Genomic DNA, 19,015 nt, shown 5'->3' with positions numbered 1-19,015 from the left:
AATATTGCTGCCTTGTCAGTGACACGATGAAGCATATTACAGAACAAAAGATTTTTTTTTTCTTCCTGTGAAGTCCTTTCTGGTCATCCTTGCTCATTTCAAACATCCTTAGGTTGTTGGATACTTGGTATAAATTCTTTGCTTAATACATGAAATAAACTAATGACACCTGGCAACTGGCTAATTAGCACTTCTGTAATCCCAAACCAACCCTAACACTTTGCCTTTCTGTTCTTGATTTGGTTGGGTTTGGCTAGCCAGCAGACCAGACTACTGTAAGTAACAAATGTGGAATGACCTGAAAGAATGTAGGCTGTGGGGGAGAGGGAAGAAGCAAGTAACACTGTGAAAGAGAGATGAGAGGGATCTGAGGGCACAGTAGCGCAGATGCTTGGGAACGTAACGGTAGCCTTGGCTCTTTACTGTACTGGTAAGATGTGTGTACCCAGGAGTGATTTCTAGTGTTAAGGCCAGGTGGTATGTTTGGCCCAGTTTAATGCTATTAAGCTCTATTAGCCCCAAATCAGAGTGGCTGCATGCAAAGTTTCTGTTAATAATAATCTGTACTAACTCCTAAACCGTACCCAGGAATTGCTTGGGTGAGTGTTATGTGGCTTGGACCAAAATGGTGCCGAGGACAATGCAACCATATAGCCTGGCAGTATTTAATGCTGCATCTTCATTTATTAGGATAGATGTAATCTGGGTGTCTATGTTATTGGTGTCTAAGAGGAGGTGTTACCTAGGGAGAACTTGGAGCTATTGCCCCATGGCTGTCGGGGAGACAGGTACGAGTGGAAGACACTTCTGTCTTCACATGAGTGGGAGGGAGACAGTTCATTGAGAGGAAAGCTAAGGGGAACAGAAAACATTCATAGAAAGCTAGGTTTCATTAGTTCTACTGTTTACAAAACAGATTTTTGCATTAAGATTTTTTGTAAAACATTCTGAATTTTCTTGATGAAAAGATAAAGCTGTGTAATATTTTTATTTGCCTTCAAGCTTTGTTTGGATTGCATTTGTAGGCTGTTCTGCACAATCGGGAGAGCCTAACATTTTCTTTAGAGAAATGAGTTTCATGTAATTGCTTGTCTGCTTTATGTAAAATACAAATGCTTTATATAAACATAAATATTTAGAGATTTGTAGCAAAGTTAGATTTGCTGGCAGATACTAATCTTTGCATTGAAAGCGATCAGCTGGCTACAGTGTGACTTCCTTGATGATGCTGTCAGGATAAGAACCTGATTAGAAAGGCTTCAATATAAATGGCTTCATGGGCTATTATTATTTAAATAAACTGTAGGGTTTTTTAGAATACCGGAGGACTACAGTACTGGAATATTTGGCTATTGCCCAGAAATACATAGCTAATTAAACTGCTGTGGTGTTAGTTTTTATTTACGCTCACATAATAAGTGATAGATGCTGAGGTTTGATGGCAGAGAACTTCTAATAATTTAGACAAGTAGTCTAGAAATAAATATTTCCCTAAAAGACCTGTACTCATTCTTGATACTAATTAGCATGCATTCAATTGTTATCTTCAAGTCTATGGACCAGTTTTGTTAATGAATGTTGTTAATTACTTTAAATAGAATGGTGAATTCTGAGGACGAAGCAGCTGCTGTTTTGAGCCACTTCTAACTGAGGACTGAAAATGCCAGCAGGTAAGAATACTGTATTTGATTTCCATTACATGTTTTATAGTCAGAACTGGATGCAAATGATAGGAGTTACTTCTATCTATAAATTTTTAATGCTGCATTGGCATCATTGGCTCCATTTTGAGTCCATCTTTATAGCTGATTTTCTAAGTAGTGTTTGTGTTTTGTTTGTTTTTTTAATTTGGGGCTTCATAAAAATTGTAATGACAATGGTAAATATGCCGTAGCTGAGGGTTCAACAGCCTTTTCCAGTGCTGTGCCAGATTACATTTTTAATTCTTTAGGTGCAAATTAAGCCTTACTTCAAGGGAGGACAGAACACCTACTGCTTCAAGGGCTGAAATGCTGCTGATACCAGTATCATGATTCACAGAAAGGCAGGGACTCTCAGCTCAAGCTGATTTTTGATCTGTCCATGTTCCTGCCTCTTCTGGGTCTGTGTCAGGGTGGCAGTTCTCTGGCTTCCAGACTCAGTAAGAACCCAGAGCTGCTGCTTCTCCTGAAGACACTGTCACCTTTGTTAACAGTGTGCTACTGTTCATAAACAGAGAGGGCAATAATCTGTCCTCTTCTTTGGCTAGCCCAAGTTTTGTGCTGATCCTAATGTATGTGCTCTTCAAAATGTGCTTTCTTCAGGAAACCGAGTAGATGGTGCCCACTTCCAAGTAGTAGCCTGGCGTGTTTGTACAATACTGCCAAGATATCCCTGTGTGGTTTATGTTGTCAGTGGAAATTCTTAACTGAATACTAAGCTAATTTCATGGTAAACTTTCCCTGATAAAATAATTCTTGTCCTTTGCAATTTTAAAGCATGATTATGCACTTTTTTAGCAATGGTGATTACTGAACTAGTGAATCATACTCTAGATTTCTTTTTCCAGTTGAAAGTGAGGCAAAGGCAAAAACCAAAGTCCGCTTTGAGGAAATCTTCAGGCGTCATGCTGGCCTAACAGACACAAAGAAATCAAAGAAAAAGTTTCAAGAGAATATTGTGGTGAGTTTGAACATATGCAAGCTTTGTTTGTTTGCCTACCTTAATGGAAAAAAGATCAGGAAAATGTATTGTAGAAAGGAGATGTAAGCTTTTTAAAAAAATTAAGTAAAAAGACTATTTCTGCACATAGCCTTTGTTTTTGATGTGGCTCTTTTTCGTTCTTTGTGTACAAGCTGTTTGTCCTTGTAATTTGGAGGTATGACAAAATTATACAGAATACTCTAAAAAGAAAGTGGTGTGTGCAGGCGTGCACTCATTTAAAGTCTGCTGGTACTTTTTTTACATTCACATTTTTCAGAAAAGTTTTAAGGTTTTTTCACATTCAGTATTGACCTTAGTGGGAGTTTGAATGATGGGCTGGTAGAATTATGGCTGGAAAAGTATTTAGTTTCGACAGTACTACACCTGTGTAATACAGGTACATCTGTGAATTGATAACTCATGAGAATTTATAATAATATTGGAGATAATCATTAACTTTATTCCATTTCCTAAAAATTACTGGTATAAGAATTTACAAACAATATTGAACAACATTTGAAACTTTTTTCAATTTGATGTTAGTAATCAACATATTTCTGCATGTGCTGAGCTTTTTTGTGTCTGAGTGGTCCCGTGTTTACGTGTCTGTTTAGGCAGTACACCCCTGTAAACATTTGTTTTAAAGATTTTGGCCTTAGCTTGTGACTTGCAGATTAGGAACGATTCTGTCGCCTTGACCTTACGGTTAGATAACATTTTTATTTGTGGCATATCTCTCATTAAAAGAGCCTTAGAGATTCCTCTGAGTTAGGGTTCATATTGTAGCTTTTTTCCTGAACAGATGATTAAATGTTTAATGAGAATTCTATATATATACCAATTATTGACTTACAATGTTTGGAATTCCAAAAGAAAGCAGTTTGCTTAAAAGACAAATGTTATGGTTTTTTATTTTCCTCTAGTTAGGTTTTATATTTTCAGCCTTTTTTTCTTACAATTGCATGCATACCAGATGCTGGAAGTGAATGTTCGTTCTTTAATACTAATGTAAGACAAAGGAGTGGTATTTTATATAATATCAGAATGTTAGATGTTTTTATTATACATAAGTATATTTGGAATAGTTACATTAAACATAGTATTGTTATTCTGAAACATAATTTTGTCTTTAGGTTGACAATTTGAAGTTGCTATTTGTGTGCACTTTTTTTATTTTGCATTCCTTGAAGTATATGTTATTTAGCCAATAGTCTAATGAAGAATCAACATGATGTCTAAAATATAGCATAGAAGAGTTTAGAGGGTGGTTTTTTTCCTTTTTTTGCTGGCGTATGTGTAAATACAAGACTAAATTCTTCCTTGGTTAGGTTTACTTTTTTGATGAAATGTGGGTTTTTAAATCTGTACCTTTTAAGTATGATGTAAGTATTTTTGAGCACATAATTGTATGTTCATATGCAACTACATATTACTGATACATATTTTAAGCTTACTTTGGTTTTAAAATTGGTTTCCATTCCAGAGGTCTCTGATGTAAAACACTAGTGTTTTGGTGTTACCTAGAAACACCTAAAATCACAGTGAACTGAATCAAAAGCTAGTGGTATACCCACAAATTAAGGCGTGTTTTTAGGATCAGTGTGGAAGCCTAACTTTATGGATTTGTTGAAGCTATAGGTTTTTACCAATCAAAGCATTAAAAAAACTAAGAACTTGAGGAGAATGTGTGCTGAAACCTAATACTGACCATTCTGAATATTTCCTTAAAGTGTGGCCAAGTTGCAAGAGCTCAGGTTGGTATTTTCCATGCTGGTTGCATTCAAGTAGAAATTTCTGTAAAAGCTTCAGCAAATAACCAGTCATTTCTTTGTAAGAAATAAATGTGTCTGGGAGGGGAAGAAGAGGTAGATGGAGGAGGTTGGCTGGTTTTGTTCCAGTTTTCTTCACTTTCATATAACTTAACTGTGTAGAGTTTCACATACCTTGAAATAATGTAAAATTTATTAGTGATGATTGTCTTTGTGTCATGCACTTGCCATAAATGGTCTCCCAGGTTTTATCAGAAACAGGTCATGGTTGAAAGCTTATTTCTACTGGAAATGTTCCAATCTGCTTCTTTCTTTTTTCTTTACTGAACCTAGCCTTTCTTAGATTAATAAAACCTTTTCCACCATAGTCCACTGTTTCCTTGAAAGCCGAGTTCTGGAGCTGCAGGAGGTTGCTGTGATTTTAAATGAAAGAAGCGAGGATAAGGAGATTGCCTGTCCGCTTGCCAGCTCTGCAATGTGTGCCCATTGCCTGGAGAGAAGGGAAGCAGCCTGACTGGAAGAGGAAAGGCTGATGGTCAGTAGGGCAGGATGAGTTTGAAGTCACAACTAACAGGAATGAGGGGCTTGTAATGGAGATGCAGATAGGCATCAACTGTGGCCAGTGAAAGGTCTGCTTTGTTGTTCAATAGCCACAGGTGCAGTTGGTATGAGACCTGAAGGCATGGCTGGAAAAACAAGCAATTGGGACCCTATCAGAAAGTGAGTTTGCTAGTATCCCTTCCAGGGCTAACAGTCACCTTATTTATTTTTTGCTGATTGTGCCTCCTATTACAACTTGTTAGAATGAGGCAAGCCTCAGACCAGGCGATGCCCAGGCTATTTTGCCCAGATTAATCTGTCTAAATAGTCAGTGTGAAAATTATTGAGTTTACTTGGTTCAATCTAAGTTTCATTGTAGAAAAGAGGATGTTTAACTCAGAAAATGTCAGTGAAGTTTTCTACCAGGTGAAAAGCAAGATCCCTTTATGGAGGCAAGAATTTCTTCCCTGGACTGTAGTCTGACCAGCTTACAATATTGGGATGGACATGCACTGATAACTAAGATTTTGTATTCAAGGCAGGACTGCAACAGATTTATCCATTTGAAGCTTTTTACTTCTTACATCACTGATTCCGCTCCTTCCCTTTCTTCATAAGGCCCTGGATGACAGATTGGAGTCTGGAGTTTCATGAGGGTACAGTTAATAGGAGCCTACCTCTAAGCTTGAAAATTCTTGTATTCTTTTGCGTAAGATGAATGTTTTACAGGTTTCTTCTGACTGATTGAGTACTTTAGCTTTTGTCTTAGATGTAAAACACAACCTGTGGAGCTTTGAGGTTGTAGAATTTTCCCAGGGTCTGTTTCGTAGCCCATTTTTTTTCCATAAGCTGACAGGTACTGAATAATTGTTGAGATTTCCACTGGTTTTTAGCTCTTTGTTTCTTATATTTAAAATAGGAGAACTGCTAATAGTTGACTATATACTTGACCTACGCATTTTCTCAATATTTTCTGTTAAAATTTGGTGAAACTTCTCCAAGCCCATCCTATCTGAAAATTAAAGTTCTTCTAGCTTTGACTGTGTACATTTTGTAGTCTTACATGAGCAATGGCAGTAGAATTTGTTCCCGAGCTCATTAAAATTTTCTTAAACATCCCACCCAACTAGCCAGCATCACAAGTACATTCGTTACCAATTCATTTTTAAGTAAATGGTCTTTTACAACCAATATGTATCAGCACTTCAGTGGGCTGGCAGTGTCCATTCCTAATTTTTCAAGGTGTGCCTGTATTAGGGGAAGAAGTTCAGGTACCACTGTAAATCTGGTTATCTGAGTTTCTGGATACCGTGGCAAAAATCACTTGTGTTTCCAGATTCCACTCACACATATTTGAGAAGTCTTTTTAAAAAGGAGTAAGATTGTTAGGCGTTGTCCCTGCTGTGAGCTCTGGAGTACAAATGGCAAGTGATGTGACCTGGGGTTGGCTCATTGTGGTACGAGCCTTGTGCTAGCCCACCTGCATGCATCTTGGCTGGCACCCACCTTTTGCTCCTGTCGGGTCACTAGTGCAAGTAGGTCTGTTCTCGGGGAAGAGTGCTTCCTCTGCCTTCGTGTTGTAATGTGGCCGCAGAGCTGTTTTGAAAAAAAGCCTCTCATTTGTTCCATGCTTTAAGCTGAGGAGATCAGGTTCAGGTCAGCAACCCTCTGGAGTTACTCCAGAGACAGGCCTATCCTCTGAGCTGCTTTTCCAGCCTAACTGCTTTTTCTGACTTGGTTCAAGTATGTTTATATATAGACGATTGCTCTTAGTTGATCTTCTAGTCCTGCATTTCAGGCAGAGAATCTATACCAATATCCCTGCCTCTGCCTGATAACTAATCTGATGGTTTTTATGAACCTCTTGGCTTTTACTTTGTCATTTTGTCATTCCCACCTGTCTTTCCTCTCTGTTTTAATTACATCACGTAATTACAACATGTGGTAAAAGTGGACTGAGTTAAGATCATACAGGCTATGTATCTGAGGAATTTGGGTTTGAACTGCTGAAGCAGCTTTGTGCTTCCTGCAGTATCTATCAATGTTCCTGGAATTTGTTGTAGTTTGAGATGGTGTTTTATTTCTTCATGAGCATATTCTGTATTTTTTTCCTGTGAGTAAATTTGCTATAATTAAGGGACTGTGTGCTGCAACTATTAATGACACTTATTTGTGGATGTATATTTTTGTTTGGAGACATAATAAATAACAAGTTCTAGCAGATATTTCAAGCAAGTTTTTGCAACAGCTATGTTTCTTTGAGGAAATGATTCCTGAATATCAGAGTTATTTTAGAAACTCTTGAACAGGTCAAAGACTAGGGCTTTTTGTTTAGGATTTCTCAGAGAATTCTACTTCTTGAGCTTAATGGATTAATGTTCTATCCAAGGCAAAAATCAACATGGCCTTAGTTATTGGCCACTGTTGGGTCTTAATTGCCAGTGTGTTTTACCTTCATTCCTTATACTCTGCAGTTAAAGCTATTCGTAGAAATGCAGATAAGGAAGTGGACAATCTGTTAGAAAGCCTTATTTTGGTGTTTTAGTTTATACAAAGCTTGTTGCTTTATTTTTTTTAAATTTCCTTACTCTATTCTGTATTTCAGGTTACTTATATGAAATCTTCCATGTCCTCTTAAATAATTGACTTAGGAATAAAGAGCATGTTACTGGTCTATTTAAGCAAGTAAGATACAAAGACAGGTTTTTTTGTTATTTGATATTGAGATAATTTAAACTATTTTTAGACATAGGATATTAAAAATAAAGATTACCTACTGAAAAGATGTATGAATAGCTTTAGATTTTTCTGATGTATTAGATAAGCATACTTGTATGAAATTCTAAATGTTTTCTTTTTTAAGTCGTACTTTATTAGGACAGTGTTGTTTAATATGTAGCATTAGTAAGTCTGCTGCATTTTTGAGCTCTGTCTCTAGTTTCAGACACCAGCTTTTACTTCTGTGTTAAACTTCGTCTTGGTGTATTTTTCTTGTCTCACTGTTTTTATTTGACAATTTTCCTGTACAAATAATAAACTTGATTATTTTTTTCTTTTCTGTGTTTTTACTCATGTACTTCAAACTTTCCTTTCTTTTTCCTCTCTTCTCCTTCAATACTTGCTCTCCATGTTCTCTCTTCAAATGTCAGGTGTAAATAAAACAAGATAGTGATGAAGGCTCACGTAATTGAGGGCATACAATATGGAGGCAAATGACTTGCACATTGAGTGTTCTTTTCTTTCTAGTCATGGAACATTATTCTTGCAGATGGGCATTTTAAAGTCAGGATCCATCCTATAAAGCATGATTGCCGTGCAACTTCATTCTCTTGATTTTCTTCTTAGAAGCTTGTACCTTTTGGTGATCACATATTACACGTTTTCCCTTTTTAAAATTGTTTGAGGCAAACATGAATCTGTAACTGGGAGAAGTATCCCAGCTAGAAGGCGAAGATGTCTATGTATTGAGGGAGGTAGATGGTCTTGGCAAAGAAAAGATTGCATTTTATGCAGATACTTATTTTCTCCAACTTTGTTTTATTTGCTTCCTTTGTGTTTTGAAGTCCTTTCTAATGTTTCATGTGGAGACTCCAGGGAGTTTTATGTAAGACAAGAGAATAAGTGAACCTCAGCGGCTTTATAGAAGTTCCATCAAGGAACAGAGATCTGTGTCTTGAGCTCCGTACAGAATTAGGTTTTAGTTACTTGCTGTGTTGTTTGGAGTTATCATAGAATAGTTTGGGTTGGAAGGGACCTTTAAAGGTCGTCTAGTCCAAAGCCCCTGCACTGAGCAGGATCTTCTTCAACTAGATCAGGTTTCTCAGAGTCCCGTCCAACCTGACCTTGAATGTTTCCAGGGATGGGGCATTACAACTTTTAGTAACCAGGAATAGAAACCTGAAGGAGGGAGGAAGGAAAGTTCACAGTGTGTTTTCTAAAAAACACCAAAAACTGACAGAGCACACAGACAAATGCATTAGCTGAAATTGATCTTAGCTGTTTTTACTAGACTGGTCTTTAGATCAACTCTTTGTCGTTCTAATAACACTATTGTGGATTTTTTTTTTCAACTTTATACTTCAAAAAAAAGTCTTAATGGAAATCTATTTTTCAGTTTTAGCACTTATTAATATAATTTCATTGTCAAACTTTGGCAAGCAGCTTTCAGTAAAAGAGAATACAAACATTTGAGCCTGAAGCCTGTCTCTAACTTGCATTTTAAATGGATGAAAATACTTTATTTCATGTTTGTGTATAATCTTCAAGTCTTCCATAGTCTAAAGCATTGGCATCTGTTTATGGAGTAGAGTTGTTGGTTTGGTTTTTTTTATTGTATATACATAAAAGTCACTTAAAAACATAGTGAAACAAAATTGAGGATGAAGTGCCCAAACACAAAATGGTTTCTTTTCAGTGTGAATTTTCTTTTGCTTTTCAATCTGTCACTTGTTAAAGAAGAAAATAACTAGATCCTTGATTTTGTTTTACTTTGTGTAATGTTGCTAAAGAAATAATATCAAGTATTATGTTTATCCTTAGAACATAATTTTTAGGACTATGTTTAATGTTGTTTTCGTTTATAGCTTGACACCTTTAGAAGTAATATTGATCTAGCTAAGGAAAGTGTGAATGATGAAGCAATTATAAACAACACATATAACCCTGAAGAAGAGAGTCCCCGATTTACAAAAAATAAACTGAGAGAGAAAGCCTCAGCTGCAGAGAAAATAAACAATGATATTGTTAGTGGAGAGGAGAACAAGCAACCAAAGTCTAACAAGAAGAAAAAGAAATCATTGTTACAAGAACAATTTAATGAGGAGGAAATCTTATATGAAGCTAAATTGGAGAGTTTTGAGGAAAAGATTAATGATTTTCCAAAGAAGAAAACAAAAAGTAAATCACAAACAGGTGTACCTCATCAAGAAGGTGATAGAAAGATTAAAAATTCCTTGGCTGAAGCAAGAAATGTAACTGAATTAGAAGAGGAAGAAGAGCTAATTCGAGCCTATCAGCTGCATGTAGCTGAGAATGAGGCAACTGCAATTAAAAAGAAAATAAGAACGAAGCTTAAAAAACAGATGTCTCAATTTACCTCCAGTGTTCAAAGCCATGAAGTTGTATTGAACAATGAAGTGAGCAAAAAGAAGAAAAAGAAGAAAGAAGTAGCAGTTTTAAGTGAAGCTGAAACAAGGTACCATGATAAACTGTATACTGTGTGTCTGTGAATCTTAAATGTTTCATTTTGTTTTAAGATAGGCAGAAGGTTTCTAATAAACTGTACATATTTTCTAAGTGATGAGCTGGATCATTCTGTTACAAAAAAATGTTACCAAATACTTTTTCAAAATGCTGTCAAGATTAATATTTAACTCACAGATTCTGTTAAACTTTTTTAAAAAATATCCTCCATTACTATCTGATGTTTATTTTCTGGGCAACTCACAACTAACTTAAGATAATTTTGTACATAGTTTTTTAGTGTTGAGTGATGGCCCTGATCCAGCACAAGAGTATTAGCTTGACTCCATTCACACAAATGGTTCTGTAATTATCTGGAAATTCGGGGGAACTGAAGGGTAGAGAGAAATAAAAAAGGCAAGACACTAATGTTGGGAGGTGTGTTGCATGTTCAAGATGCACGGATGATGAGTTGGAGAACTAGAGGAAATTTCAAGTGGATTAATAAAGGTAATGAGCATTTGCGTCCGTATATGCAGTAGCATGCAATTGCTGACAGTAATCCTTTACATTGCAGTGCAATGTCCCTTTCTGAGCTACAGCATCATCCAGCAGAAGATGGCAATGAAAATCAGTCATTGGAAAGACTGTTTACATCAGAAGGACACAAATTGGAGGAAAGCATGGAAAAACAGAAACCTAAAGCAAAGAAGGCTAAAAAGAAAACCAGAAGAGGTCTGCCAACAAAATGTTACAATGGTGTGCTGCTTTTCTGTCTTATCCAAGCCTTTTTTCTTTTCTTTTTTTCTTGCATTGCTACAGAAATATTTGTCCATAGTAGTATCACAGAAGTGAAGAAGTGATTGAGCTGTTGAAGTTACTTACGTTTCTTTAGTTACTTAATTGTACTTTTGTTCTTCTAAATCTGAGGCAAATTTGTAAGGAAGTTAATTTCCTGTATCGATCTAAAATCTTAAGATTTCATTTACGGTAAATAATTTTGAAATTGATAAACAGTTTAAAAGTGTTTGGGTTTTTTAAGCTTAATATAGTATTATAATATACATACCACCTTTACAGTGTATTACTTAGATGCATATTCTAATTGTCTTTTTATTATTTTATCATTTTTGTTTACTTTATGCTGTAAATAATGGTGTATCACTGCTTTTTTAATCTGACGCTCAGTTCAAATGTAAGGAAAACTTCATGCAGTGCATAGTCAAATTGGAGAATTAATTTCCTTGAATGTTGTGGAGGACAAAATAAGAAATTAGTTTAAAAAATTGAGATTACAGAAATTGATGAGGAGTAGTCTTCTGATATCTATTAAGTATGGTGGTCTCACTGTAGCTTTTAAATGAGGAAGTTCTGAAAACAGTGTTGGGTAAATTCAGGGAGAATACACATGCAGATATTATCAGTTTCTGCTTATATTGTTTTTTACGTTTTCCTTAAAAAAAAAACAACTAACAAACACACAAAAACCCCATATGATAGGCTGTAGTCAAGAACAGGATATTGAACTGTATGGATTTTAAGCCACTGTGGCACAGAAGAACCTATGTTAATCAAGAGGAAGACCTCTGATTTTAAAGAAAAATGTTTGTTAATAGGAATAGATTGTACATATGACTATATATTAATATGTTCATAAATGTTTAAAATGCTGCAAAATTGATAATTTTATTAACCTATTATGTAAAGAACAAGTTAAGTATTATTACTTTACTATTGATTGCTAAGACAATACAGAGCATTTTTACTCCTTTAAGCTATCACTAGTGGAACATAGTAACCCCAAATTTGTTCCTCTTTCTAGAAGAAAACACAGAAATTGCTGCTGAAAATGACAAGGAAATGAAGAATTCAGAAATTTCAACTGAGTCTAAATTTGGTTTTGATGATAATATTGTCTTGGGAGTTTATATCCATCGATCTGATCGACTTAAAACTGATCTCCTGGTATCTCATCCCATGGTTAAAATCCATATTGTTGATCAGAGAAGTGGCTTACATGTCAAGAAGGATCATAGGTGACTTTTAATAAACTGTTTCTGTTACCAACGATTACTATAAATACATAGATTCTTCCCTAGAAAATTAAATGTGAAAATGAAAATAATGCTGAATTTTAAGCTTGTGAGCTCATTCATTAGTTTCTACATCTTTAAGTAGAAATATCAGATAATGCATATATATATCTACAGTAAGTTAGTGTGGTATTTTTCTTTGTGGCACTTTTAAATGCTCTGCACTGCTGTATTGCTATTGAGGTCCTCATATTTACAGCACAGTTCATCCTGTATTCTTTCCAGAGATCTCAAAAATATGTAGAAGCCAAGATTAGAATAAGTAAGCAAAACTCTTGTAGCATAAATAGCGTCTGCCTTTCAGTTTTTATAAAAGAACTTTTAAGATCCTGAAGTGAAGTTTAGTTCTTCATATTTCTAATCACTTTAGTTACTTGTTTGCCCTGTCATTACACGTAATTTTCCTGAAAACCAGATTTTAACAGTGTTTAAACAGTAGACTCTACCATGATCACTATGCATAAATTTGGTAATAGTAACTTGAAGTTACAATTTTGAACTTCAGCTTGTAGCATTTCTATATACATTGCAAATTGTCTTAAATTTTGGGTGGTTTTAGAAAATTATTTTCTAAAATCAAACAAATGGTATCTTGTATGTTTCTTTGCTTTCAGTAATTGAAAATACTGTTTGTTTGAGTTGGGTTTTTTTAAGATGCTATAACAGTTGTAACTGTTTGGAAATTTTCAAACAGCAAGAGGAAAGTTTCATCTTACTATGAAGAAGAACAAATAGAGCATGTTCTTCCTATTATGACACAACCATATGACTTCAGACAGTCTAAATCAACAGTTCCAGAGTGGGAGGAGCAAGTCATATTTAATGAGCGTTTTAGTTATTTTATTCAAAACACTGAAGAAAGTCCTCGGGTAATCCTGTTTTTTGAGGTAAGGTTAAATATTTTACATAAAATTTATTCACGTTATGATTTTCTGTTTGTTTCTTCAACAGTATATATTTGTCTGATTCAGGTGTTTCATTTTGCTTATATTGGGTTAATAGCATAGCCTTAAGATACAGTGGAGATACCAAAAAGTGGTATTGATGGTTACTAATACTAATAAACATTTTTTATAGGAAAAAAAAACCCAATGTGTTTTGATAATAGTAAGCAGGACAAAGCTTTCTTACTAAATCAACTTTCAGACTTCTGGGAAAGGCTGGTAAGATTGTTCCAGATCAGGAGGGATGACACCACTTAAAAAGGCTATCACTTTTTTTCTTTTCCATGTTCTTGAAATCTGAAAAGAAGCTTAAGTACCAGAAACTCAAAGATGGAATTTTCTTGCTTGTAGCAACACCTCTTTTTCCTTGTACCAAATGAGCAAGCTATTGCATTGTTTTCCGTTGACATTTTAGACATCTGCTTCTCCTCTGCCATTATTCACAAAATAATTATTAATTCATCCTCCGATACAATTATATTTAAAGGAAAAACTTAATTGCATGTATTCAGCATGATTTTGAGCTTAAGTATTTCAGTATTTCTAAAGAGCGATTCTGTAGTATTAGCCTGAAAATGGGAATCTAATACAAAATAGTTTTTTCTTTGTTTTTTGAATTTCATTCATGCCTTGGTTTTTATATTTCAGATAGATTCTATCACCATATGTTTCTTTCAATATCAATATTCAATACCACCATATGTTTCTTTATGTTCTGTGATACTCATAAATTAACACATTTATAGAATTAAGAGTCCTTAGTTGCTTAAGGCAAAAATAATTACATTTGTATGTAATTCTTCATGGAAATCATGTTAATGTTGGGACCAAAAGTATCACTACAGTGAAAGCATGCTGTTTGACTTCAGCATGGTTTATGAAATACCATTTTGAAAATAGTATGATTCCAGGTTTTTTTTGTATACCAGATAAACCTCCAGGAGTGGCTAAATATGAGAAGATTCTGGCCACTGACCAGAAAAACGAAGAATCTCATGGACATCATTGGAAGTGTTTCAAGTCAGGTTGGATAGCACTTTGAGCAACCTGATCAAGTGAAAGATGTCCCTACCCATGGCAGGAGGCGTGGACTAGATGATCTTTGAAGATCCCTTCCAACCCAAACCATTCTATGATTGGTTATCTGACATAAGTGATAAAGCTAGGAAAGGAAAACTAACTTTTTGACTGTTCTTTTCCAGCTAAATTAACATACAGCTGGACTGGGCTTTCAGATTTGTGATCTATATGATATATTTGTGAACTACATAGGATTTATGAAAATTACATAGGAATGTTCTCCTTATTGAGACAGAAGAGAAGCAGAACAGTTTTTTAAGACCAGACTTATGTTCTTTTTTAAAGCAGGTCATAAATAATCATCAGGTAAATGTGTGAGGATCTGTTACTTCAAGTTGTGTACTTGTGTGGAAGTAGTACTGTTTTTGTAATTGCTTAAAATTGAAATCTGCTTAATTTAGTGTATCCCATCTAGCATCTTTTCAGCAGTATTTTTAAATTACCGTGAAGTATATATTCAATAGAAATATACTTGTATTCCTACCAATACTTTCAGATCCTTGATTTTCTAAGTATGGATGAAGTGAGAGCCAACTCCGTACAGATTCAGGAACGTGGTTTCCGAAAGATTTGTTGGGCATTTCTAAAGGTATTGTAAATATGTAAAAGAAGAAACAAAATTTGTAAGTCTTTTTATTTAGTTATCTAAAAGACACTGACACTACTAAGTAGGAAAACATTTTTTTAGTATTTTCAGGCAACAGATACGGAAAAACAATTCCTCACTTGCTTGGCTGTTCTCTCCTTTCCTTCTTCCTTCACCCCATAAAATTCACAGTAACAAGCTTGACAGTAAAGAATATGTATTTTTCAAGAAAGTATAGAAGGTGTAAGAATTTTTCTTGTTGATTAAGTACAGAAGGAGGTTTTCTTTAAAGGCTTGTGTGTTAATGAGATTTTTCTCTGCAAAGCAAATGTTAACTTCTGTACCTCAGCTATTTTGTATTCTAGTGGCATTTTCAGTTGGCCAGCCTTTTAAAAGACTCCATAGCCTAATTATAAAATGCCTGTCATTTTTAGTTCCAGAGTTTGAAATGCTGCAGCAATGAGATATGGTAATTCAGCCAACATGTCATGTACCTTTTTACCCTGTTAGGAGAGACCCGAGTGTGCCAATTTGGCCTTTGAGAGCTGACAAAGTATCACGTGCTTTAATTTGCCTGAGGGTTGTTCATTTACACCTACCCTTGTGGATGGTAGATCTTGACAGCCATTGAGCAGTCCACAACATGAGAAATACAGGAGAGGATAATGGACTGCAAGTTTAGGAGAAGGGAGAGCGACCTCCGTATCATTCCACATAGAGTATCTTCTCAGCTCTTCCCAAGATGAATCTACAGGAATCAGAGGTCTGGTATCCCATGTCTGGTGTATAGCTGGCAGGTGTATATCTGAATCCAGGCATTCAGCACAGCCTACTCCTGAACAAAAGGAAGGAAGACCTTCCGACTCATAAATAAAAATAAAATTGTGGCCTGTTCTTCATTCCTACTACATCTGTCTACATTATTCTTTCATCTGTATCAAAGTAGAAATGTCCTGATAAACAGCGGTCAGTGTAAATGGCAGTAGATACACACAGAATAGAAAACATAAGCACTAATTTTTATCTTGTTCTTTAGATGAATAGAGAGAGATCTATTTCTTCTGAAGTTGAAAAGGTTGCTGCTTTCCTGTATCTTCTGCTCTGAGTCAAAGCCTTACCATGCCCTTTGTGGCAGCATTCAAAGGGGGCAGATTTGGAAGAAGCTCTTTGTGGATTGACAGTCCTTTGAGATTTAGGTGATTCCAGCCAAGTAGTAATTAAAAAAAAAAAAAAAAAGGGGGTACTTGTTGTGCATGTGAAGCATGTTTCAAAGCTAAGCTGCCATCTAAGCTTTAATCTTAGTGGTTTGATCCTGGGGGTGTTTACTTCATTACCACTTTTAGGGATAGTATATTTCCCCAATGGGAAGTGGATTTCAGAGTTTATGCTGTAGTTAAGTTATTATAAATCATCAATGACTTCTATTATTATTGTGTTAACGTAACACATTTTTTCCTCTTTTTAATCGCTCTTCCAGCTTGTAGGTGCAAATGGAGTTCTAAATGTTGATGGAAAACTCCGACTGCAATTATATTACCCACCTCCAAGGACCAAGTCACATTCGAATGTTGTTGAGGTTTATGACTGGTGGGCAAAATGTCCTCGAAATCGTTACCCGTCAACTTTATATGTAACTGTAAGAGGCATAAAACTGCCAGATCATGTAAGTTCAATATATAATATATTTACAAATACCTAGACTCTTCTGTAAGAACTAGTAACTAGCTAGAGTGTGTGTGTGTTTGTATGCATGTATATAAAAGCTGTACTTTTATGCAGTATATGAAATAACTAGTATATAGCTAGCTATCATAAGAACTTTACATCTTAAGATGCATTTTGCAAACTCAGCCCTTCATAGCTATCTTTGAAAAATAGGCGTACTTTTCTGATCTGCAAGTTTGCATATTTTGCCATTGACAGTCAGAAAACTTTCTTGAAGATTGATAATCCTTTTCATTAGGAGAAATGCCATTTTAAGTCACTGTACTCATGCAGGTGTGTAAATTCTGTAAGTGAGAAAAAAATAAAAGTAATTTAACGCTGATTCCCTGCACCCTCAAGCTATAATGAGTTGTATTTTTTTCTCAAATAGAAACTCCTTTAAAGACAGGCTTACATTGGTATGTGCTGAGATGTGCACTCAAGATAAATACAGCATTTATTATTCTACAATGCAAGTACAATATTGTTCCATTACATAGCTTTCCATATGTATTTGCAGTTGTCGTAAGTCTTCTGATCACTTGATACAGTCAGGGGTGATCTGTGGAAGCCTGGTGAGATGTGGTCCAAAACCAAGCTAATATGTGGGATTATTTCATATGTTTTTGGGACATTTTTCTAATCTATGTAGTGGAATGATGTCTGCAGATCTCTTGCTCAGTCAGCTGCTGAGATGGTTAGGAATTCTGTGTGCTTTGCTTGAGCAGCTGTGCTTCATCTTTCTGGAGGAGTTCTGAGCCTGTCTTCTCCATGGTCTGAATGTTTTCCTGGTGTGTTTAGGTGCTATCACAGGTTTACAGCTGTCCCTACTTTACAGTCCTCTGTGAAGCTCAAGTGATGTGATGAATTTGCATAGGCTTTCTGAACCTTGCTTGACTTGGATCCATTGGCTACTGATATTATTTCATTCTTGTTCTGATAAATGCTGGATTTGCCAAGACTGGGGTTGAGCTCCAGATAAGAGCCCTGGCATGATACAGTTTTCTATGCATAGATTTCTGCCTCCATTTTTAGTTCTGTTACAGATCCTACCTAGTCTTCTCCTTCCCCAGAAGGGCCCAGGTTTCCCATACCTCCTGCATAGGCTGGTAGTTACGAAAATGAATGTCTCAGATGAAACGGGGTATCTTGCATGAAAGTAGACATCTATGTGTAGACAACTGATTTAAGCTCCTAAATTGGTTTCTGCTTGCATAGTAGGTGTCCAACCTCCCTTTTTTAGTCAGAGGAACTTAGAGAGTTAATCACACTGAAGTAGATACCTAGTGACTGTCAGCCTGGGAGAAAACAGTAATTTTGCCTGGTATTCAGATGTTTTTCTGAAGAGACTTGTCTTAGTGAAACCGATCAGAATTGCAGCCAATGCTTAATGGCCTCTGTGCCCCTCAGCCCTGCTGCTGCTAGGCTTCTTCAGCATTAAGGCTTTCTGTGTGTTCAAGCTTGGTGTAACCTTTAGGTAAGGTTCAGTAAATGCACTTACAGAAGTTTGGAAAGTACGTATCTTTTACCTACAGTAAAAATCACGTATTTGGTCACTCCTCGTTTTTTCTTTACAATACTTGCATATAGTTTGTTCAGTACACAACGCTGATAATATCTTTTGGTATCATGAATGGATTTTGTTGCGGAAGCAGTATCTTGATTTGAAGAGTGGTAGCTTAATGTCACTGGAACATGCGGAAATGCTTTTTTTTATACAACAACTTTACCAGGTAGTAGAGTGTTACTCATTTTCACGGACCTGGATAGTTAATAAAAATAGAAAAGGATCGATTATTTGAAAAATCTTTAATAACATCCGATTGACACAACTTTGGAAGCTCAGCTTACTTTCTGACTTGCTGGTTACTTTTAAATGAAATTCTTCCTATGCAGTTTTCTTGTATTAAGCTTTTTCTAATCTCTGTTTTTCAGATGTAAAAATGCAATGCATTGAAGTTAAAAGTACTTTTAAATCTTTTCAGATACTACACATTAATTTTAAAACTATTTTTTCCTGATACGTAGTTTTGTTTGCCTTAAGGTTGCTCCTTCTTTCCGCTCTATGATAGCTGTTCAGCAGGAACAAAGTAGTGCAACACTCTGTGAGCTCCAGAGAGAAGAATCTAAAAAATCATGTGAACCTTTTCCAGAGGAGAAAAAGGAGACATTTAAATGGACACGGTTGCCTGGACAGGTGAAGTGTTTTTATTTGCTTTTAAAAGAAAAATAATTTAAAGTTCTACTATCTTTTTATGATATAGGTATTAAGAACCAAGTCATTCATTAGAGGGAAAAAAAAAACCCCAAAAATAAACAAAATACAAAACTTAAGAAACTCTCAGAAATAGTAAAGGATGCTTTGCGTCTTACCAAATATGGTTGTTTTAACCATTTTTTCCCAGAACAGTCAGATATTTTTATCTCCAGAATTCT

At 35.5% G+C, this 19,015-nt stretch overlaps 1 protein-coding gene across 1 annotated transcript in view; it reads left to right on the top strand.

Moving 5' to 3' along the window:
• Positions 1 to 769: 769 nt before the first annotated feature.
• AHI1 (Abelson helper integration site 1) overlaps positions 770 to 19,015 on the top strand; it is a gene marked incomplete at both ends in the record, with an annotated part of 91,111 nt that continues 72,865 nt past the window's right edge. Inside the window, 9 exons of the mRNA XM_081998536.1 lie at positions 770 to 788; positions 2,549 to 2,661; positions 9,575 to 10,185; positions 10,750 to 10,907; positions 11,995 to 12,208; positions 12,960 to 13,152; positions 14,786 to 14,878; positions 16,353 to 16,538; positions 18,624 to 18,776. Of these exons, the coding sequence (XP_081854662.1) occupies positions 770 to 788; positions 2,549 to 2,661; positions 9,575 to 10,185; positions 10,750 to 10,907; positions 11,995 to 12,208; positions 12,960 to 13,152; positions 14,786 to 14,878; positions 16,353 to 16,538; positions 18,624 to 18,776 (1,740 nt within the window). The remainder of the gene's footprint in view (positions 789 to 2,548; positions 2,662 to 9,574; positions 10,186 to 10,749; positions 10,908 to 11,994; positions 12,209 to 12,959; positions 13,153 to 14,785; positions 14,879 to 16,352; positions 16,539 to 18,623; positions 18,777 to 19,015) is intronic.

The sequence above is a fragment of the Phaethon aethereus genome, assembly GCF_964289735.1.
Source record: "Phaethon aethereus genome assembly, chromosome: 3".
NCBI lineage: Eukaryota > Metazoa > Chordata > Aves > Phaethontiformes > Phaethontidae > Phaethon > Phaethon aethereus.
The sequence above is the reverse complement of the archived record's forward strand: the minus strand, read 5'-3'. Positions and strand labels throughout refer to the sequence as shown.